We start from the raw sequence: 24,425 nt of genomic DNA, 5'->3' as shown, positions 1-24,425 counted from the left end.
AGAGTAAGTTGATTGGTATTAATCTTAATCCTCATTTTTTGGAAGCCGCATCTCACTTTTTATCTTGTAAGGTGGAAGAAAGCAAGTTCATTTTCCTTGGAATTCCGATTGGCTATAATCCAAGGTTGGAAGCTACTTGGGAGCCGCTATTGGTGAAGACAAAAGCTAGGTTGGATGGTTGGACTAATCGCTACTTGAATTTAGGAGGTAGGATCACGCTTTTGAAATCGGTGCTTAGTTCCCTATCCATTTTCACTATGTCTTTTTATAAAATGCCGTCGAAGGTGGTGAAGAAATTTACTAGTTTACAAAGTAAATTCCTTTGGGGAGGATTAGAGGAGAAAAAAAAGATTCATTGGGTTAGATGGAAAGATGTTTGTCTTCCCATGGACAAAGGCGGTTTAGGCGTGAAGGACATTGCGGTGTTCAACATTTCTCTTCTTAACAAGTGGAGATGGCGAATTCTTCAAGGTGGAAATTCTATTTGGCTTGATGTCTTGAAAGGTCGGTATGGTGATTTATCGTCTTCCTTATTGATTAATTGCAAGGTTAGTAATTCTACCTCTTTTTACCATAAAGTCTCTTCATCTTCTTCTTCTTTGTGGTGGAGGGATTTGGTTAAGATTAATTCTTTGATGCATGCGGATCCGATGGTTGACAAGGTTAAATTTAATGTTCATAATGGGTTCCACACACCGTTTTGGGAATCTTCTTGGTTGGAAGGAATTCCTTTGAAAGAAGAATTCCCGGAATTATTTTTAAATTCTATTTTGAAGGGTGTTTCGGTGGCGGGAATGGGGGGATGGATTGAAGATAAGTGGTGTTGGGGTGATTTTGGCATAAGGGCGGAAGGCATTTTTTTAGAAGCGGAGTTGTTAAAGTTGAAGGGTCGTGTGGAAGTTTTTACCGGGTGGAGACAAGGTTGTGATTCGGTTTGTTGGAACGAAGGACCGTTGATGGATTTTTCGGTGGCTTCTTGTTATAACTTTTATTTGAAGTTTCATATTCCGTTCGGACCACCTAACGTTCATGATGGTGTTTTTGGTATTTTGTGGAAGTCGGAGGTCCCGTTTAAAATCAAGGCCTTTGGTTGGAGACTTTTTCTTGATAGGCTTCCAACGATTGACGGTTTGTTGTATAGAGGCATGACTTTTCCTTTTGAAGATACTAAATGTGTTTTGTGTGGTAATGTCCCGGAGGATAGGGATCATTTCTTTTTTGGTTGTTTGGTGGGTACAAAGATATGGAATGACATAGCTTATTGGATTGGTAAAGAGGAAATTAGGGAAAAGGAGTGTTTACCACATTTTATGGAGTGGCACTTGTTTTTTCGATCTCATAGGATTAGAGATAGTAAATTGGATGTGGTGTGGTTAGCCACCGTTTGGTCCTTTTGGTTAATTAGGAATGGAGTGCGTTTTAGGAAGGAAGCTTGGAGCATTAACAACACCGTTTGGAACATCAAGTTCTTGGTTTGGAAATGGTCTTTTTGTGGAGAGATTACTCATCCCAACTACTCTTTTTACGACTTTAGTAAGGATCCGCTCTTATTTCTATCGTAAGGGTATTTGGTGTGTAATTTTTCTTTTTGTCGAGCTTTTCCGCTCCTCCTTTGTAATCGGGTTGGAGAACCCTTAGTTCTCAGTTTTATATTATTTCTTGATTACAAAAAAAAAAACATGTACATGTTTTATATATTATACCTTATACATTTTTCCTATGTCATGCTAATTTTTTAATCAATAGACTTTGTAGTCCTATCATCCAAAACCAGACTCCTTATGAGCTTCTCTTCAAAACACCTCCATCTTATGACACCCTTAAAACCTTTGGTTGTCTTGCATATGCCTCTATTCTTATTACACAAAGAGACAAATTAGACCTTAGAAGTACCAAATGCTTATTCTTAGGTTTCACCATGGGAATTAAAAGATACCTGTTATTCAATCTTAACACCAGGTCTATTTTTACTTCAAAGAATTGCGTTTTTCATGAACACATCTTTTCTTATACTCCTCATCCTCCACTCACCCTAATAGTGCACCTAACCTTACCACAAACCAATCTAACAATCCCTTTCTTTTTTATCATCTTAACCTCATAGGTTCATCTGCCAACTAAACAACACACCTACCATCATAAATTCACCTACCAACGACAATAATTCACCTTACCACAACACATTACCATTCACTCCTCTCACCAGCATGCCTGCCCAACAACCTGAATTTACACACAATTCTGATATTGACAGTTCCCCTGATATTTCTACCATGAGAAAATCTACTAGACATAAAAATGCTCCTATTTATTTAAAAGATTTTGTATGTCATGCATCTCATAACTCCATCCTCAACGACATTTCAAAACATATTTTATATAATCATCTTTCACTTGCATATCATTCTTTTATTTTTGCTGTCAATATTGCTTGTGATCATCTTTCCTAAAAACAAGCTAGTGCTGACCCTAATTGGTCAAAGCCATGGAAACTGAAATTAGAGCCTTAACAGATAATTACACATGGTCTTTCACCACTCTTCATTGAATTTATATTTACACCAATTGGACAACCTACATAGCACACCATTAGCAACTGCAAATACCTCACGATCTAGAAGCACAAGTTTGGTTTGCATACTAAGGCGCTTCTCATCATATAACATCTCACAACTTGCATTTATAAAGTATTGCATCAAGTGTAGGACCAAACAAGTTATAATTGGTAATAGACAATGTCTAGTGGCCAAGTCAGTAGGATTTTCTTAGTTTGCTTCTACTCTTATGTCAAATCACTTATTAAAACTCAATGACTTGCTTTTTGTTCCTTACATTACTCGAAATTTAATATTTGTTTCCATGTTCTCTTAGAAAAATATGGTCTATCTTAAATTTCATCCTAACCATTGCTTTATTAAATCCGGAGCATCTAATCAAGTGCTCTTTGAAGGCGGTCTAGATGAAAGCAACAGTTTTTTTTGTCAGTCAAGAGATAATGTGTATTATAAGTTATGTCCTTTGAATCCTGTAGGTAAAAGAGATGAAGAATTAAATTGTAAGAGAAAAAAATTAGAAAAGAAAAAACAAAACAAAAAATCAATTTACTTTTGTATTTGAAAAAGAAATATTGATAAAAAAAATTTATTGGTAAACAATTATGAGGAGAGATCAAATTACACCCGAAGAGTTACACTACGAGTTACACTCGCTCATAACTTCTTTTCGAATAAATATTTTTTAAAATCAACCGTTGAATTGAAACATAATATCGTATAGATCATACATATAAAGTTTGAAATTAATCAATAATGATTTACTATGTCAACGAAGTACATCAAAATTAACGTTATATGAAAGTTCATTTTGACGTTGATCTTTGGATTTGTTGATTGTATAGTAAATCAATATAGATTAATTTCAAACTTTATATGTATGATCTTACGATATTATGTTTCAATCCAACGGTTGATTTTAAAAAACATTTATTCGAAATGAAGTTTTTTTTTAATAGGCAAGGATTATATTGATCAAGAGAACCCAAGTTCTCAAAGCAAGATACAAAAGGCCCGTAATGTGTACCGGACAAAGAAAAATATACTCCAATTGAGCATTACGACAAAAAGAATAGGGGATCCTTACTAAATTCGTAAAAATTACAATTGGGATGTATATTTTTCCCTACAAAAGACCAACGCCACACCAAGACTTTAGCACCCCAAACGATATCGGAGATGTTCTAAGTGTCACCTTTAAACACAATACCGTTCCTGACCAACCAAATATGCCACACCACCGCCAACCATACGACTCCCTCTTTTCCCTTTCTAAGACCAACTCTCCTTCCGTAATTGAACCACCTCATAAAGCTTTCCTTAATGTCCACCGCTTTGTAGTTATCAAAACCAAACCACTCGGCCATTTCCCTCCAAATCAAATCAACGCAATAACAAGACACCAATAAGTGGACCGGGTCCTCCATGGTGCCACGACAAAAAGCACAAAAAGAATTGGAGTTAGGAATAATACCTTTTCTAACAAGTGCTCCTTTTGTCGGAAGTCTACTAAGGAAACTACGCCAACCAAAAGCCTTAGATTTCATTGGCACGTCCATCTTTCATATTAGAGATAACGCGATATCAAATTCTCCTACCGGTCCAAACGGGACATGCCTCAAGGTGAGAGACTTATAACAGCTTCTTACCGTAAAAAAACTCTCCTTTTCCGGTTTCCAAAAAACATTATCCGCCCCTGAATTTGAGAACATAACACTATCTAGCTCAAGCAGCAGCTGTTCCATTAAGGCCGAAACAGAACTGTTGTCTTCCGTAGCCTGTACACTAGTGCAAAAAGTTTAATATAATTTTAAAATTTACACCCAATATATTAAAAACGGGTGTAATTGAGAAATGTGATGGCAATTTCGTAAATAAAGTGTCATTTCAAGCATTATTAGATGACAATATACACCCTATTTTTTAAAAACGGGTTTAAATTAAAAATATTATTATAATCAAATCTCAATTACTCCCTGTAAACTAAAAATCGGATGTAAATTTATATATTACAAAAATTATTTAATTTAATTTTATAACTCAAAATATATAAATATATGACATATTAACAAATAATTTAAATATTATTAACAAATTATTGATTAAATATTAATGGGTCTAAATTTCAGTTCAATAGTATGGTTCAATTTTGCATTTGTATTCACGCTTTTGTTTACACTTATCACAAATTAATGCAATGTTTACAATATTAATATTGTGTGTGTAGAAATGAAGAATCAGTTGTTCATGGACTATCTGAAACGATTGTTGGAGTTTCGGGTAGAAATGAAGCTTCATCGTAACTGAAGAAGCGATTTCACAACACATTCATACGCCAAACGCGATATAACACATTTCATTTTTCATCCTAAACCCTAATTCACATCGAGATCCGAACGAGTATAGTAGAGTTTCGGAGAGATCCGAATCTTCAATGGCACATCGAAGAGTGAAATTGCTGTTCCTTCTCTGCGCTCTTTGTTATGCACTCAATTCCTTTGCCGCGTAATTTCCATGCTTTCGGTTTTTTCATTTCTGTTTCTCTGTTTGCGATTTCTTTGGAAAATTCTGATTCTGTATTTATTTGTTTGATGTTTTTGTATGCAGAAAGAGCTATTACGATATACTGCAAGTGTCGAAGAGTGCGGGGGATGATCAGATTAAGAGAGCGTATAGGAAACTGGCATTGAAGTATCATCCTGATAAGAATCCGAGGAATGAAGAAGCTAATAAGAAATTCGCGGAGATTAACAATGGTAGTATATATGTATACATGTATCGTTGCTTTTGTTTGTTTTTATTTGGTATTTTCATGATGTAGTTTGTGAAAATAAGATTTTTAATGTGCTATAAACTATTTCCTTTTTGGGGAAATAACCGACCAAACATTTGTGGCAAAATTGAGTTCAAACTCACTTGCATGCATAATGAAAACACCTCTATTCAAATTGGTTCACAAAAATTCAATGTACTAAACATTAACCAGAATGTTTCTACCATGAGAATCATTCGAACTGATCTTGTCAATGATATCTGTTCTTCAAATTTCACAAACACTTCTTTGGTTGGAACTCCCTTTAGTTTTCTTCCAACGGTTCAAAATCTCACTATATTCTATGATTGTCCTATTCAGAATAGTTCAGTTATGAAAAACATAAACACTTTTACATGTGAGAAAAATGGTAGCAATGTACATGTTTTCTATGTTGTCAATAATGAAACTCAGATGCAAAACCAGTTCTCAGGATTTCGGAACTGTCATGTTAGTTTCCAAGTTGAAGTTTCTAAGGATGTTGTTTGGGATTCTGAGAGTGGAGTTCATATGCCGGAACAAGGTTTTGATGTGATGTATGATGAAGGTGTAGGGTGGTCCTCTCAGTGTGATGGTTGCAGAGAATCTGGAGGAACATGTGGTACAAATCAGAATGATTTTTCTCATTTTTCTTGTAACTGTCCTTCTGGAAGTGGAACTCATCATGATGCTGCAAATTGTTCTTCTTATCACAAGAGTAAGTATTCTCACAAGAGTAAGTATTTGGATTGATTTATTTGAGTATATTTATTGACACAAACACTAATCATATGATTTGGATGATGCATAATTTATCTAAATTGTCCTAACAAATTCAAGTTCTTCTGGGCCATTGTGATGTATCTAATCATCGTGTAGCGTTGAGTATCAAACGAGCTTGGCAAAGGAAGTCGAAAGCCGCAAAATTCTCAATCGTCGTGACAGTGCTTACATCGTTGGCCATCGGAACCTGTCTATTTTTATTTTTCTTATTCTTTAGGGAAAGACTTGCTTACATATTTACCTCAAACAAAGAGGTGGCTGTAGCGGTCGGAGAGTTATCGCCTTTGTTATCGATCTCTACACTGCTAAACAGTATTCAACCAGTACTCTCAGGTACTATTTATTTACAACATTTCCTCTTCAATGCATTGAATCCTAAAAGAAATGATAAACAAAAATGTGATTTGATTTGAACAGGAGTGGCTATTGGAGTAGATGCAAAGCTGAAAATAGGTTATGATTATGTCATAAGTGGTTTGTATAAGCATTCCAAAAAAGTCTCACAAATGTGTATGTCTATGGATAAGTTCAATTAAGTTAATTTAAATGGGCTCTTATTTTGGTTATTAATGGCTGCTTTTTCGTTGCAGGATATTTTTAACTCGTAAGATTTATCACTCTGGCTTATTGTATATTAATTCTTAACCTTATTCATGTAAGCTCTCTATTATTGTAGTAGATGCAAAGCTTTCATGCTTACAACTTTGAAGTGAGACAACATTTTCTTAGTTAATTTTAAAATTATGACTCAACAGGTTTCTTGGGCTTCCTGTTGAGTTTGAAGTTGAGATCTCGGGGCATGTTCCCAGTGCTAGGTACATTCTACTTTTTCTTTTTCTTTTTCTTTTTTGTTGTTGTGGGAACTTAGTTGGTTTTGTTTTTTTTCTTATGGGAAGAGTTTTGGTGTTGATGGGTGGGTTTCTATTTGTGAATGTTGATGAGTTTTGTTTATGGATTAAAAATGGTATGAAAACAATATGGTACATTGTTTCTTGTTTTTCTACTAAAGCTGATGCAACCTTCAACTTCTGCATCGTGTTTTTGATGGTCACATATTTGACCTCGGCTTCGATCTTTTCCTGAAAAAGACTCTCAAACTCAGACTCCAGCTCTTTAAATTTTTCATCTAATAAACATATGGTGTAACTAGATTCATCCTTAGGAAACTCATCACAAGTAAGGGCTAACTCAAGTTCAGCAATCCTGGAATTCTTAAGGGCAAGCTCGCCCTGCAATTCTTCTAACTGGCTTTCCAAAATGTTTAGTTTTTCTGTCAGACTCAGTACCTGAAGTTCCATGAAACTTGGTGAAGTTTGTTTACCAGAATGGTCACATGATGAGCATGAGTCATAGAATCATAGATCAACATAACTTGTTTCAACAACACTTCTAAACTTGGTTGAGTCATCTGGTGAGAAAGATTCATTCCCAATCTCCCTGAATTTTTTAACTTCTGCAAGAGACACAGATTGGTTACTAGGAGTTCACATAATACAATGACACACACCACACCATTGAAGATACTAATAGTTCACATAATACAATGACACACACCACACCATTGAAGATACTAGTTTCAGGGGCCATAAATGTATTTCACCCTTCTTTTCATAAGCCTGTGAATCAATTACTTACAACAATGATAAAAATCAAGCTTACAAAAAAGGAAAAAAAAACACCATCATAAAAATCATCTTCAGATCATTTTGGTAAGTTATTTTAGTAGAAAATAACATTCTTTTCAGATGAAATTCACTACTAACCTTCTAAGTCTAACGAAAACAATCAATCTTCCATCACGCATTCCTATAGCTAACTATATCATGCTCTAAAGTGTCATCATTAGTTAAATAACTAATACCTAAACCAAATTTAAATGATTTTATGTTTTTTTTTCTATCTATATATATAATCTTAAATATTAGTATTTGTCACTCTGTCATGTCATAGGACTACTGAGTTTTTAAAAAAAAGTTGTTTGTGTTTATGGCGTTTTTTTGTTATTAGTCTATTATAGAACCAGTGTTATCGAATATCGGCCATGGCAGCGCTATGACGGATATATGTCGCGGTTTTTAGGCTCGCCGCAATGGTAAATATCACCCACTATTGCGAGTTTTTCCACCATAATCTGTGCTATGATAGTGCCACCAAGCGGCTTTTAAGGTGGGATTTTGGCTCTCCTCCATAGACAAGACTGCCTAGAACCTACCTTTTTTCCAACTCCTTTTATATTTGCTTGTTTTATTTTGATTTATTTATTTATTTTTAAGTTTTAGAAAAAAAACCAGTGCAAAGTTCAATTCTTCGGTTTATTCATGGTTTAAAATTTGTAATTAGACTTTGTTGTATTTTTTGGTCTGTTTTCATGATGAATTTGATGTTGATGTAGATATTTCGACGGATGGAAGATGGTGCTACATGATCTTTTGGGTTATTCCGCATCCTGACTCACTCAAAGTTGACTGGGAAAGCTTGAAGACAAGGCTTCTTTCACCTTGTCCTTCATGTTTGTTTTCTTATCATTTCAAACAACAATCCTCTAATCCTTCCCCAAATCAAATTTACTTGTTGAAGGTTTGGATTTTTTATCATAAAGGATTATTATACGGTAACTAGTTATGTTAACACTTAGCACTATTCTCTTATGTTCTCTCTTTTGCTTTTTTTTTTATATCAGTAAGAATCGGACTTGATATCTAGGGTTTACAACATTCACCCACCCACCCACACACACTCTCCGCACTAACAACTTGCGCTAGATCATGATGAGTATTCTCTTTTTTTCTGTCACATGTGGAATCAAATACAATGTTTATTTTTTGTTCTATCTTTATAGATATCAACGAAATCTTGTGTAACCTCCAACTTACGATTCAGCGAGTTAAAGTGATGCCAACTCCTGATGGAAGGGCCCTAGATTTGTTCTTTATCACTGATGAAATGTGAGTGTAGCTATATTGGATTCATATTTGTTAAGATTTAGTTTATATTCTGATTCTGCTGGGTTCTCTTTACTATCACATCTTTAAAGCAATGATATGATCGAAAAAGTTAAATTCCAACATACATTTACCAAAAAAAAGTGGATACTCATATCCTTGCATCATAGCTTATCACAGTTCTTTTAAACCATATTTGTTTTAAAAAACAGGGAATTGTTTCACACGAAAAAGCGGCGAGACGATGTATGTGAATATCTTATGGAAGCTTTAGGAGAGAAATGTATCTCCAGTGAGCTTCAGTTGGCTGGACCTGAATATGATGGACATTTGCAGGGGTTTTCTTCTCTTCCACCAGCTTATTCTGAAGAACTATTTGGTCCTGAGTTATCAGACAAGGTGTGGCTGCATCCTCTCAGTCAAGACATGACAACACTGAAAAAACCGAGTGTTACTGTGGATAATACGTTGAGCCCGGCTCATACCTTGCTTCAGATACAGTGTGTTGATCAAAAGGGCTTGTGTTATGACATTATGAGGATTTCAAAGGATTCTGGTATTAAGGTATTTTGTCTCTGCATACTCTCTTCAATCATCGTACATGCATTTTTTGGATTATTTGGTATATTTATATTCGCTTTGCCCTTCTCAATCAGGTTGCTTATGGTAGATTCACTTCAAGTGTGAAAGGCTTTCAAAATATTGACTTATTTGTTCAACAAAAAGAAGATGGGCAAAAGATCATAGATCCCGAACGTCATAAAACTCTATGTGCTACCTTAAAAGAAGAGATGCTTCATCCTTTACGGGTAATTATAGTGAACCGTGGTCCTGATAGAGAACTACTGGTTGCCAATCCTGTAGAATTGTCCGGAGGGGGAAGACCTCGTGTTCTCTATGACGTTACATTGGCCTTAAAAGCATTGGGAGTATTCATTTTCTCGGTAAGCATTTATTCAAGTTACAGTTCAATAACTACACATTAACAATTTAACAGACTTTGATGATTTCACTACGATGATGTCTTGATTTTACCGTAGGCTAAAGTTGTTAGACATTCGACACAAGAACGCCAGTGGGAAGTCTACAGGTTTTTGTTGGAGGAAAGTCGGGAATTTTCACTGGACAGCAGTAAAGCAAGAAGTCAGATTGTGGACAAAGTTAGAAGAACATTGATGGGTTGGTAATTTGGTTCAGTTCATATCAAATAAAAAACACTGTTTGAGTATTTGTGTTGCTGTCATTTAAATTTGGTTTATGTATTAGTTATTTAACTAATCATGTAAATTTGGCACTGTGGTAGCTGATGGTGTTTCTGACTGAGGATTGTTCTGAGGAATTCTGCTAGTACCCTTGTTATTGCAGACCTACCAGAGAAATGTTGGTTTTCGAAACTGTTAGTGCTGAGTCGGCTACAATTATATCTCAAGTGTGATTCTAGGAAATTCAAACCTATCCAATCAACAAATCCATAAGCAATTCCCACATGAAGCAATGCTGGAATAACAGAAAGGTAAACCAGTGGCATCACTATAGATTGTGTCTGTAGAAACCTCAAGATGTTTTGCAAGATGCTATATGCAGATTGTGTCTTCTAGGAAATTGTTAGATAATCACTGCAAACGCAGTCCTATAGTGAAAGAATTGTTATACTTTGCAGCAGACTGAGGCCACCTTAAACTGTAGATATGTAATGTTTGAAACTTGTAGTCTTTGTTTCTTGATGTAAATTTTCATGATTTTGTATTAATGTATAAATTGGAGAATCATGTATAAAGATCAAACAAGCAAATGAATAATGTAATTCAGATTGAACAATCAGTATTTTGACTTAGTTAAAATATGATTTTTATGTGTATGATTTTATAGTAGTATTTGCAATATTATGACTGAAAATGAAATATAACTAAATGGTGTATATGAAATAGGGTGTAAATAGATTTAAATATAATATAATTGTTCATTCATAAATGACGTATTTACACCCGATTTTTATTAAAATAGGATGCAATTAAGAACATATTTACACTTGATTTTAATTAAAACAAGGTGTAATTAAAACGTAATTACGCCCAATTACACCCGATTTTTATTAAAACAGGGTGTAATTAAAACGTAATTACACTCAATTACACCCGATTTTTATTAAAACAGGGTGTAATTAAAAACGTAATTACGCCCAGTTACACCCGATTTTTATTAAAACAGGGTGTAATTAAAAACGTAATTACACCCGATTTTTATTAAAATAGGGTGTAATTAAAAACGTAATTACGCCCAATTACACCCGATTTTTGTTAAAATAGGGTGTAACGTATAACGTATTTACACCCGATATTCTTAAAATAGGGAGTAATTACGAACGTATTTACACCCGTTTTAAACGGGTGTAAAACGGGTGTAAATGCTATAGACATTTCTCACCCTGTGGATATACACCCGATTTTTATTAAAAATAATGGGTGTAAATTTAATAAAAAACGGGTGTAAATTAACATTTTTGTACTAGTGGTACAAAATGCTGAATGCCTAATTGCCTCGTTTTGAAAATTTTAAGTAAAAATTAAAATAAAAAATCAAATTAATAAAATTAAAAAATTATTGCAGATGCGGTTGATTTTGTTACGATTTTTATATTGAAAACTTTTGCCATAACTACGGTGTGATTTAACTTTTAAAATGCCGCATAAACAAAATTTAGGCTTCATGACATTGGAAACTTCTAAATGCATAAGTAAGCAAATTTGTGAGAGGAGATGGAAGGCCAAAATTAAATAATTGAAAAATGTGAGAATAAATTTAAGTCAATGAAATAGTTAATGAGAAAAGAAATGGAAGCGTCTAAAGGGAATAAAAGTGGATAGTGAATTAACTGCAGCATAATTTACCATTATATCCTTGTTTATACTGCTATATGTATTTGGGTTCAGAAAGGTTTAGGGGTGGCCGGAAATGAAGAAAGTTAGGGAGAAAACCGATGTTGCATTATTTGTAGCCGGGGTATTTAAAATGGCAATACTCCACCTAACGGCATTTCTCTTATTCATTACAAACTATTTACGTTTCAACCACATTTCTACGTTCATTGCAAATAAGAATATTCAATCAGCCGCATCTCCGTCGCCTGTGGTCCTCCCCGACGATCTCATCACCAAGATATTTTCCTTTCTACCCGTCAAATCTCTTCTTAGATTTAGATGTCTAAGTAAGTATTGGAAAACACTCATTTCCCGTCCCGATTTTGTGAAATTACATCTTCAGAGATCAGGGACACGAAATCCTCTCTTCACACTAATCACGCATCGCGTAAAACATGTCCCCGAAGATTCCTTATATGGTAGTGACGAGGAATGTGAGCACAGTGTTGTTCCATACCCTATACGCAGTTTACTCGACAACCCTTCATTTACCCTTTTTGACGATCCTTACTATCATGTGAGAGACAAAGGATGCTCTGATATAGTTGGTTCATGCAATGGACTAATTCTTTTGGCCGGATGTTTTCTTGATAGTTGGAACGGCAATCAGGATGATAACTATTGGCTCCGTGTTTGGAATCCAGCCACCAGGACAACGTCTCAAACTTTTGGGTATTTTAATGATTTTAGTAATTCTCCATCTCGAGAATTTGGTTTTGCATTTGGTTGTGATAATTCAACAGGCATTTATAAAGTTGTGACGTCTCGTGTTTGTCGTTATGAAGGGACGACCGAGGTGAGAGTTCTTAATTTGGGTAGCGATGTTTGGAGAAATATTGAAAGTTTTCCTGTCATTCCTCTTCATTTGGAGTTTGGCGGTCTTAGTATATATGGTAGTGTGTATTTATGTGGCACTCTTAATTGGATGGCCATTAATCACATGGACAGTTACTTTTGGTATTCTCGTGACCATAAGGATATTACAGTTGAACAGTTTGTTATTGTTTCTCTTGATTTGGGAACCGAGACATACAATCTGTATCCAATGCCACATGGTTTTGATGAAGTACCACCTAGAGAACCAATGGTCGGTCTATTAGGGGGCTGTCTTTGTTTTTCTTATTCTTATAAAGAAACTGATTTTGTTATATGGAAGATGAAGAAATTTGGGGTCGAGGATTCTTGGTTTCAATTCCTTAAAATTAGTTATCAGCAGCTTCAAATAGATCATGACTTTAGTGTTGATTGGAGAAAGGAATATTTTGAATTGGTGCCGTTGCTTCTATCTGAAGATGGTGATACACTAGTACTTAAAAGCAATGAAGAAAACCAAGCAATTCTCTATAATTGGAGACATAATAGAGTAGAGCGGACAAAAGTTATTGTAAGTAGAACTATTACCGATAATAGGACTAGCGATCATGTATTTTGGAAGGATGCCAAGGATTACGTTGAAAGCTTAGTTCCAATTTTTTGAAAGTAAGGTTTCTCTTCCATGGTTTACTACTTGTTGGAATTTATGTTCATTTGTGTAAGTGGTTTTCATAATAATACGTTGAAAGTTTAGTTCCAATTTTTTGAAAGTAAGTTTCTCTTCCATGGTTTACTACTTGTTGGAATTTATGTTCATTTGTGTAAGTGGTTCATAATAATCGACCATGTGAGTATTCTTTTTAATGATTTCTTAGGTTAATTGTATATTGAGCATGTGGCTTATATTGAGAAAATTTATATGGGTTGTACTTTGTATATAACTATATGAACATGTTGGGATAGTTGTTTCCATATATTTGCTTGCACGGTATAAAACCATTGTGGACAGATTTAAAATTATCTCCTTTTTGACATGAACATGATTGTTTAGTGTTTAGAGATAAGAAAAACACACATTTTTCTGCTGAAAGACCAACAACATTATCATCTACCAACAACATCGCATGAGTGGACTGGACACCACTAGATTATTTTGCTAGATTTCTTTAATATGAAATACAAACTATTAGATTTTTTTTCCACTGGAAAACTTTGCTTCTCTTGATTCAGGTAAAAGATTTTATTTGAGAACGTTTCTTAATTACTTAGTCATGGAAAACTGAAAGTTATTTTAGAAAATTGTTCACAATATTAATGGTTTCAAGCTAGTAGAGAAAAAAATGGATTAGTCATTAGAGCTTTTTATCTAAAGATATTTTGTGGATAGAGATACACTAATTATTAATTTTCATTGATCACTCTTATAGTTGATTGATTAAACGTCATATTTTATCTAGACAAGAACAACGTTTAGAAAATTATAAAAATAAAATATATATTATAAGCAAAATGGTTTTAACGGGTAGTATAAAGAATCCTGAAATCTCAACAATTGAATTTTAACCCAAAAAAAAAATTGGCAAATTGAAATTCAGCAAAATGCAAATATGAGAATTCAATGCCACAACATCCATTATTCTAAAAAGAACACATGAGTTCAAACAAGTAAATCATAAGAGAGAGCTTACTTTTAATAAATTGAAACTAAACTTTCAACATAATTGACAGGGTCCCAAAATTCAAAATCTTTTGTTGTTGCGGTAACTTTTATTTGCTTTACTCTATTATCCCTCCAATTATAGAGAATTGCTTCAAAGTTTTGAGAGCTCCTAAGCATAAGTGTATCACAATCTTCGAAAAGAAGCAACGGTATCAATTGAAAATGATATTTCATATAGCCACTCAAGTCATAATCTATTTGAAGATTTTGATAACTAACTTTAAGAAATTGAGTCCAAGAATCTTCAACTCCAAATTTTTTCATCTGCCATATAACAAAATCAGTTTCCTTATAAGAATAAGAAAAACATAGGCAACCCCCTAAAACACTAATGATTGGTTGAGCTGACGGCACTTCGTCAAAATCAAGGGGCAAAAGATATTGATTATACGTCTCAGTCCTCAAATCAAGAGAAACAACAACAAAATGTTCAACTGTGATAGTCTTATTAATCGTGAGTTTCATATTAATCCAACTATGGTAGTCAATGTTGTTGCGAATAGCCAACCAGTTAACAGCACCACTAACATACACACCATCATGGATATTATAGTTATTGAGTTCAAAAGGAAGAGGAACAACCGGAAAACTTTCTATGCTTCTCCAAACATCATCACCGAAGCTAAGAACTCTCACATTAGATTTCAGTTGATTACCAATGTAACGGGACGCCACCACCACTTTATAAGTGTCTGTTGAATCATCAAATCCAAGTCCAAAGGTGAAACTTTGATATTGAATAGCACAAAAATATCCAAACTTTTTAGATATTGTCTTGGTGGCTGGATTCCACAATTGAAACGAGTACTTTTTATGGGGACCGGTGAAGATAACACTGGCCAAAAGAAACAATCCATTACAGGAAGCAAATACATTAGAGCACTCTTTGTTTTCCACATCATAGTAAGGATCGTCAAAAAGGGTGATTGAGGAATTATCCAGTAAACTACGAGTAGGATATGGAAAAACACTGAAATTCTCTTCATATTCATCGTCATTACCGTCGGGAGACTCGCCAGGAGTAATCTTCAAGCGATCCAAGATCATTGCAAACATCGGAATTTGTGTTGCTGATCTCTTGAGGTGCAATTTGATGAAGGCGGAATCGGAGATGAGAGTTTTCCAAGACTTACAGACACACTTAAATTGAAGAAGAGATTTGACGGGAAGAATGGAAAGTATTTCGGCGATGAGTTCATCGTGAAGCACGATCGGCGACCGAATCATCGTAGAATGATGCAGTGATGTGGTTGATTATTTGCACTCAACCCAGCGCCGTTTAGCAGGAAGTACTGAAGAAACCTGCTAATATAAATAAGGGCCTAGGTTTTTAAAAACTATTTTAAGAAAGGAAATAAAATTAAATATTGTTTGGCATTTTGTTTTCAAAGTTATTTTAAGTCATTGTATCAACAATTTTAATCACGGATTTGAATCTAGCCCTAAGTACTTAATTAACTCAACTAAAAAATAGGTTGAATTTAGGATAGAGGTAAAGAAAAATAATAAAGCTTATTTAATATATATATATTTTTAGGATATAACCAAAATTTTAAAAAAATTTATTGAATTTATTTTTATAATTATTAGAAAAAATTAGAAATTTTTAATGTATAAAATAAAACACATCAAATAAGAGTTAAAATAAAATTTGGTTGGATTAGAAAAATATAAAATGTAGATTTAACAATTAAGGCGGCATTTACTTAAAATATGGCTAGCTAAGTTTTATTTATTCTTTAAAAACTATTTTTAAAGAGAATATCTAACCCCACTCCTTGGTTCTCTTATGCATTATACGCGTTGTCAAAATTTTCTTCTGCTGTTATAGATGTATCTCCGTAAAAATGATTGAATATTTTTAGAAACATAGTTTAAAGACAATTTAGGTATTTTTTGGATGTGTAAAACGTACGATCAATCCGCCAAAATTGGGTTTTTTAAGCCTCTGGAACAGTGACAAACGTCATTGTTGCGTCCTTGGAGTTTCAGAACGTTCTGTAGGTGCATCTATGAAAAAAATGAAACATTAGGTAGTTTCGTAGATGCAACTATAGAACAAACCCAGTTTTTTGAAATGTAAGCTTGTTTCGTAGATACATCTACGGAAGATTTCCGTAGTTGTACGTACGGAAGTAAATTTGTTTTTTTTCTTTTCTTATTTGTAATACAATGCAGACATTATGGCCGGCCATCCAGACATTATATCTTGGAGGATTTCACAGCATGCCTCTGTGCGACATGCACGAATTAATGCAGGTCTTGTCATAAGTGACAGATGGATCTGTCGTTCCAGCAGATGCACCTAATACCCCCGTTCCAACAGAGGTACATGTTACATCTGTTCTAGCAGAGGGGCCTTCCACATCTACTCTCTCATCCTGGAGGCCTCGGAATGATGGTGAGGGTTCCTCACAGACGCCTTCTGCCCGCAGTAGTTGCTGGAACACTTCTTCTACTCCTGTGCCACCGCCGGAGAAGGATGCTAGATCTCTGGTGCCACCTTCTGAACTGCACGAGGAGACTGATGCGACTGAGGCGCCTGTCGTTTACCCAGGGGGTCCTTCAGATTTATCCTTGTTGACAGGGTATGCAGATCATTCAGCCAGACATATCTGAGACAGAGATGTAAAACTTCTTAGACTTATTACTTATTACTTTTTTGTCCTCAGTTTCAGATTAATTATTTATAACTTTGCTTATTATTAACAACGTTTTCTTTTGGAAAATTTCAGGATAGCGATCCCCAAAAGTTCTACAACCACGGCCGGAAGATTGCCTCTCTCGTGAAGCCTACCGAGCCATGGTTCCAGGATGTCCTCTTTGTAGCACCTCTTTTCTAACCCCCAAATAATAGCATACATTCACAGAGTAATATATCATGCATATAATAAAAGGGCATCACATGCTGTTTCCATAACAATGAAAACCAAAGAAAAACGTACAAACATGCACCTAATCATTTTTATAACACAATTTGAAATTTTTATGTTTCATCAATATGCATATCGCAACGGAAAATAAATTCTCAAGCATTTCAATGATCATATCTCATACTACAATCATCTACCAAAATCATAATAACATTATCATCTCATTAAATGTCATATGAATCCTATAATAGGCAACATAGCCATCAACATAATATATCCAAAATACCATATCGAATACAATAAAGATAACAATAATCCAACATCCAAAACATGAGTTCAAATACCCCTCCAGTGTTACATGATCAGAGCATTGATTCTCTACCTAAATCAAAATGAAATAACCGATAAGCTCCTCGGCTAAATCCTCATGCAAGTTCTCTACTCGTTGGAACCTGCGCGATGTCGCATAGAACATCATTCAAACAGAAGGGTGAGAATTCACATCATAATGAATACATATAATGTGTACAATGAATAAAGTATTATTACAATACAACAATTTAACACACTTCACAATTAATGAGTTCTACAATTATTGCCACAACACAATCTCCAATTATCACATAAGCACACATTAATCCAAATATCACATAGTAAATTGTTGATAGTATATTGGAGTACTTTTAGTTTATCGTTTCCACAGGGATTGGTGCGATATCACCGCCGTTCTATAGTTTATGTTGTCTTGAGTTAAAGTTACTTTGGGTTTGGTTTGGTAAAAGATCATTCACAAATTTAGTAGCAAAGAGTAAAATTAGGAAAGTTCTAAGTTTAAAGAAAAGTATCAAGACTTGATTAAATCGACCTAAAATTGTATGTCTTCCTACAAACATGCGTATGAATTCGTTTTCAACCAATACTTCAAGTATCGTTCGTCTATACTGTTCGTTTCCACAACGTTATAGCAAGATTTAGCTTATTGTTCAACCAACGATTTCTCAACCGATTGAACAATACAAATAACGTTTATAAACCGATACAAAGTGATTATCAACCATTAATTCTATGTCTAGACTTCATGTTTGATAGATGATAGAGTTAGATCAAGATTTAAATATTGTATTTCACAAACATTTAAACCATAAAAATTCAAGAATAAACAACTAGATCATCTATATTGATTAATAACTTGTTCATACACAATATTCATAAGAAAAACATACAAAAAGTAAGGAGGATTACATCAAAGCCTTGACACCAAAAGTGTTTAGCTATCCATTGACATGGTAGCTTGCACAAGAAGGAATGTAGGAAGGATAGCAAGCATCAACGGTGATTTCTCGACGATCAATGCTCCGATTCTTCGATTATATGTTGAAATACTGAAATTAGGATTTCTTAAGCTCTTCAAATGATGTCACCTTTCTCAAAAACAAAATTTTCCCTTTTATACAAAATTCAGTTTCTGTCCAGCGCGCGACGCGCGCCCAAACTTGTGACGCGCGCATTGCACGCTCCTCTACTCGCGACGCGCGGAAGCCACTGGATTTTGAACTTTGTTTTTCCTTACAGCGCGCGGTGCACGCTCCAGCTCGCGACGCGCCCTTGCAATACTTTGCCTTTGCAATACTTTCCTCAATCCAAGCCTCAAGTTCCATCCACAAAAGAAAACCTGTACAAAAATCACTGAAAAAATAGATTAACAGAAAATGAAAGCTAAATTAACTAAAATACTATTATTTACTTCAAAATAAACGGGGATCCAAGAATATGCGATAAAAAATGATCGAAAGGTACCAAATACAAGAGCAAATATTAACACAATTTGGCACCTAACAACTCTCCCCAACTTAAAACCTTGTTTGTCCTCAACAAAAAAACATGATAAATTACAAGGAACATAAAACAACCACAAGATCGCAAATTAAAACAAGAACAAATGGGTGGTTCAAATTCCAAAAGCACACATAGCAACATCTTTCCCTTACCATAATAACACCATGATTAAGATACTAAGGCTATATACAAATTCTATGTCAACAATTCCTAAAGCAAAAGAAGTTCAAGAATGAATCACAATCTACACACTTCTCTTGTAAGAGAACACAAATGAGGATCCTAACACTCACACAACAATGACGCCAACATCCAGAATTAATTATGCATTCATCTAAGCACGAATATTCAAAAAGCGTAAAAGCATGAATCACAAAGGACTTTAAGGTTGTAGCTTGGCTTGGTTAACAAGGAAGTGTCATTTCTCACGGCCATTGAAACGAAAGTGTCAATACCTAAGAGAGCATTCAATATCACAATTCAATCCACACATCCTTACCAACCGGTCTCATTCTTTTATTGCTCAAGAGGTCATCTTACACTTTAGATTCACAAAGCTATTAGCTTTTATTCTACTTTTTCTTTTCTTTTCTTTTTCTTTTCTTCTTTTTTTTTTGTTTTCACTCTTGAGCAATTAATTATTTTCTTCTCCATACCATTACATCTTCTCTTTTTTTTTTTTATTTCTCCCCAACTTGAATATCACCATCACATAATTAAGAATGCTCCCTATTCTAAGGCAAAAAGGAATCAATCCTAACCACATTTCATGGTAGCTCTTCAAGGTTAAAAGAAAGTCATCAAGATTCAAATCAAAAATCGGCAATGATAACCAATTGACAATAAGGAAATGATACCGACTGAATCTTGGCAAAACGGTTCTAAGTGGTTAGCAAATACTCACACACTCACCGGGTAGGTTATTTTTGGTAGAGAAGTTATACTCGTAATTTGAAACAAAACTCCTTGATCACCTTCATGCTTTACATAATTAAATAAAAACGCACGATTAAACATAATAAACACGAGTTAAACGCACATTGTTGGTATCCACAAAAATAATATATATACAATGGAAAATCTCCTCACACTAAATATTAGCACTAAAGTGATTCAAATTTGAACTATTTTTACCAAAGAAAATGTTACATCTAATTTGTACAACTAAAAGCATCAAAATCATGGTATGTTAAAGAAACGGTAAAAATGTATCTTGCACGTACTAATTTCACACTATATCTTCACCGCCCCATTTGGTTGTTACAACCAGTGTTTTAAAAACCGGACCGGACATCAAACCGGTGAGGGTACTGGGTCACTGGTTTATTGGTCGAACTACTGGGTCACTGGTCGAACCGCATGACTAAACCGGGTTAAACCGGATAACTCGGTTGAATAGACCGGTCGTTATAACAAAATTATATATGTGTAAAATCTGTCGAACCGGATGATTCAGTCCCTACAAAATATAACTAGTACTTAAATTTTTTGAAAACATCATATTATAAAAAAATTCACAAGTTCATAATTTAAATTCAAATTTTACACATAAGTACCACACACAATCAAATAGTACATAATTATAAAATATAAACAAAAGTTTAATCGCAACATAATTTAATTGAATAATTTATAACAAAATAATTTCATTGTCTACTAAATTTAACAAAATATTCTATTAAGGGAACTGATTTTGTTATATGGCAGATGAAAGAAGTTTGGAGTTCAAGATTCTTGGATCCAGTTTCTTAAAATTAGTTATCAAAATCTTGAAATAGATTATGCCTTTAGTGACTATAAAAAGTATCATTTTCAATTGATACCGTTGCTTCTTTTTGAAGATCGTGATACACTTATGCTTAAAAGCAATCGAGATGCCCGAGCATTTCTCTATAATTGGAGAGATAATAGAGTACGACAAATAGAAATTACTACAAGTAGAAAAAGATATTATTTATCTTCCGATTCTGTCCAAGATTATGTTGAAAGCCTGGTTCCAATTAATTAAAAGTAAGTTCCTCTCTTATGATTTACTTGTTTGAATTCGTGTTTTCTTTATAGAATAATGGATGGATGTTGCTTCTTTTTTTTTGTGTAATTGTGGTTTTGGTGTTTGTTTAGGTTTCAGTTTTGATTTTCAACTACTTGTTACAGGGTGCCGGAGCGGAACAGCTGCGCCATATTGAAGAGGTTTTTGGAAGTCTATAAAAGCACTCATGGTTCTACAAGGTGAAAATTCAAATCAAGGTGAAAATTCAAGGTGAAATGGCATTTAATGGCGCATTGGGGGTGAAGAAAAAGCTATTCCAAACGGGGGAACTAGATTATTGGTAATCCATTCTTCTTTTGTGGCATAATCAAGGAACTAGAGTATTGGTGTATTAGATTCTATTAGCCAAATGTTAATCTACAACACTTCTACACGAAAGATTATGGTTTTAATATTATGTTAACTATGATGCAATTTATGAATTCTCATCCATTTGCATTTTACGGGATTTCAATTTGCCACTCTTGTTTGTTAAAATTCAATCAAAGTGCTTAGGAGATTTCTGCAGTCATAATTTATATATGTAAATTTTATGCCACTTGATGATTTATTTCTTGAGGATGTTGATTTTGATCTTCAACAATTGATTTGTTAATTTAATCGAGAGAAAGAATAATAATATTTTTCAAGTATAAAATTTTGAAAAGTTGAGGGTCTCTCTTCCCCCTATGATGTAAGTATCATAAATAAATATTGAAAACCATATATCCTTTTTTAATAATATATTATATGTTTTTTTTCTTTTTTTAATAAATAATGGTATTATTCACAAAAGGAACAAAATTACAAAGGAAATCACGTTACCTCTTTATACAGAGAAGAGGATAAGTGTTCCAAGCGTGAAAGTTACACGCCTTAGAAGAATCATTAACTACTCTAAACCATTTTCAGGAACTAAGGACGATAGCGGAGAAACACTCATCGAAATTAAAAATGCTACCTTTGAAGAGAATAGCATTTCTTATCATCCACAGATTCCACATGACCGCTATCCAAATTACTCCCACAGTTAATCGTTCTTTTACCGCCTTAATCTTATCAAAATGATCCAAGAAATTCCTCAGATCCTCATTCTGCAAGTTCACGTTATCCCCTATCCATTGTCCCACTTTGTTCCAAATTCTTCTAGTAAATGGGCAACTGTCAAAATGAGGAGAAGAGGTTTCCATTTCTTGAAAACAGAAAACGCAACAACAATCTATATCATCCACTATAATCCCTCTAATTTTCAATTGTTCTCTCGTCGGTAGTCTACCCAAAACGAACCTCCAACCGAATATACCCACCTTAGAAGGAACTCTAATCTTCCACACAAATTTGATTCTCCTTAATTGAATAGATTGCAACCTTGGATTGTGTGACGACTGATTTCCTTGGCGCAACCTTTAACTGAGAATCCTTTTTGTTCATCCGCCATCCAAACGACCTCATCTCTGCCAGAATTTTGGCTGCTGACCAGCAGCAATTGTTGAAGCAAGGAGCTCAAGAATTCCACATATTCTGCTTCAGTTTCTTGCAGCCAGCAGTCCTAATCCCAGGTCCAAACCTCTTCCTCCCAATGGCCAGCCTCTGCTACTGACATGAAACGGTTTGCAGCTTTATCATACAGCTCCGGATACGCTTCCGACAAAGTTTGATTCCCCACCCATTTGCTGAACCAGAAGGACAATATTGCTCTACTTTTGACCCTGCAAAGAAATAAACCAAAAACAGATAGACTGTTGGAGTCTTCGCAATCGTTGATCATGATTAAGTCTCGCCACCATATAGAGTCTCCTAGAAATAACACCCGTGTCGTTGACGAACATTTTAACCTCCGGATTTTTGTACCTATGGATTAAAAGATCTGACCAAATTGCCTTCTCCTCTGTACATATTTGCCATTTCCACTTCATTAATATTGAGATATTCATGCTTTTAACGTCTCTTATGCCTAGACCACCTTCTTCTTTAGACTAACATACATTATGCCATCTAACCCAGCTTATGCCTCTTCCTCCTTCCACTCCTTTCCAAAGGAAGTTTCTTTGAATGCTTATGATATCCTTTATCACCTTCTTTGGGGCTTGGTAAAACAAAGGCGAGTATAAAGGAATTGCGTTTAACACCGAATTGATCAACACCACCCTTCCTTCTATTGAAAGAAATTTCCCTCTCCATTTATCCAACCTCCTTATATCTTTAATAACTTCTTCCCACATTGTCGTCTTCCTCGGACTATCCCCCACCATAACACCCAAAAACTTGAAGGGAGCGACTCCTATACCACAAGACATAAACGTTGATGACATTTTGAAGATTAGCATCACAAAGATTAATCCCGTAAATGTTACTATATGTGATTTGACGAGATACACATTTATAATTCGTTACATTGTTAATGTATATTCTTTTTTTCTCATACATTATAAACTAGAATATACAAAGATTTCTAAAAAATAATTCATTCATGCTTTATATATAAAATAGATGATACATAAATATACATTAGCATGTTGATTAAGTTCTATGAACGATTGTTCCATATTGATACATTTAACAGAGACTTTTTCATTATATTGGGAGGATACTATGCAACAACTCATGAAGATGTTATTATAATGTCTAAACAATTTTTTCTCTACATTTCTAAGGTTATTTTTGGGAGTTTGGAGGGGGGAGAGGGAGGGGAGGACTTTGAAAAATAGAAAGAATTGGGTGAAAAGAATAAAAAGATTTTGGGTAGAAGAGTTTTAGAGGATTTGATTTTATTCATAACACCAAAAATCCCATAAAATTAGGGAACTCAAAAATTGTATTGAAGGAGGATTTTAGAAAGTTTTGGAGGGCTTACATAAATCTTCCAAATATATTTTAGGTTGTTATACTATTTTGAAAGTTAAAAATTTTGGAGTGATAATGACTCTTTTATCATTTTAAACAAAATCATTTTTTTAAATGTCAAATCTTTTTTTAAAAATTCGTTTTCCCCTCCCCTCCCCTCCCCTCCAAACTCCCAAACATAACCTAAGGCATCATTCTTGCATAGAATATTATAACTTTTTTTTGAGTAAACAAGATAATATAAACCGGAGAACTAAGGGTTCTCCAACCTGTTTACAAAAGGGGGGCACACAGCCAGACAAGAAAATACAAACCAACTAAAGA

General features: G+C 34.4%; 4 protein-coding genes across 5 annotated transcripts; 3 read left to right on the top strand and 1 right to left on the bottom strand.

Annotated features, from left to right (window-relative positions):
* Positions 1–4,922: 4,922 nt before the first annotated feature.
* On the top strand, positions 4,923–6,393 carry LOC131612134 (dnaJ protein ERDJ3B-like). Of its 2 annotated transcripts, XR_009287286.1 has the most exons (4): positions 4,923–5,057; positions 5,160–5,308; positions 5,932–6,061; positions 6,223–6,393. XR_009287286.1 is itself a non-coding variant. In XM_058883951.1 (3 exons), the coding sequence occupies exons 1-3, from the start codon at positions 4,987–4,989 to the stop codon at positions 5,817–5,819; spliced, it is 249 nt and encodes an 82-aa protein (XP_058739934.1). In that variant the 5' UTR covers positions 4,929–4,986; the 3' UTR covers positions 5,820–5,914. The 2 variants fall into 2 exon arrangements, 1 of the variants encoding a protein (XP_058739934.1); XM_058883951.1 differs by lacking the exons at positions 5,932–6,061; positions 6,223–6,393 and adding an exon at positions 5,791–5,914 and having other exon boundaries at positions 4,929–5,057.
* Positions 6,394–6,695: 302 nt separating this feature from the next.
* LOC131614408 (ACT domain-containing protein ACR9-like) lies at positions 6,696–10,886 on the top strand. Its single transcript, XM_058885993.1, has 8 exons — positions 6,696–6,730; positions 6,882–6,941; positions 7,023–7,090; positions 8,519–8,737; positions 8,966–9,071; positions 9,281–9,632; positions 9,725–10,012; positions 10,109–10,886. The coding sequence occupies exons 1-8, from the start codon at positions 6,696–6,698 to the stop codon at positions 10,253–10,255; spliced, it is 1,275 nt and encodes a 424-aa protein (XP_058741976.1). The 3' UTR covers positions 10,256–10,886.
* A 1,134-nt stretch (positions 10,887–12,020) lies between these two features.
* Positions 12,021–13,463, top strand: LOC131614407 (F-box/kelch-repeat protein At3g23880-like). The gene has a single exon (XM_058885992.1). It carries the CDS (start codon positions 12,021–12,023, stop codon positions 13,461–13,463), a length of 1,443 nt encoding a protein of 480 aa, XP_058741975.1.
* A 1,026-nt stretch (positions 13,464–14,489) lies between these two features.
* On the bottom strand, positions 14,490–15,746 carry LOC131614406 (F-box/kelch-repeat protein At3g23880-like). Its single transcript, XM_058885991.1, has one exon. It carries the CDS (start codon positions 15,744–15,746, stop codon positions 14,490–14,492), a length of 1,257 nt encoding a protein of 418 aa, XP_058741974.1.
* Between the last annotated feature and the right edge of the window lie 8,679 nt (positions 15,747–24,425).

The sequence above is a fragment of the Vicia villosa genome, linkage group LG6 (assembly GCF_029867415.1).
Source record: "Vicia villosa cultivar HV-30 ecotype Madison, WI linkage group LG6, Vvil1.0, whole genome shotgun sequence".
Taxonomy (NCBI): Eukaryota; Viridiplantae; Streptophyta; class Magnoliopsida; order Fabales; family Fabaceae; genus Vicia; species Vicia villosa.
This window is presented reverse-complemented; position numbering and strand designations above follow the sequence as displayed.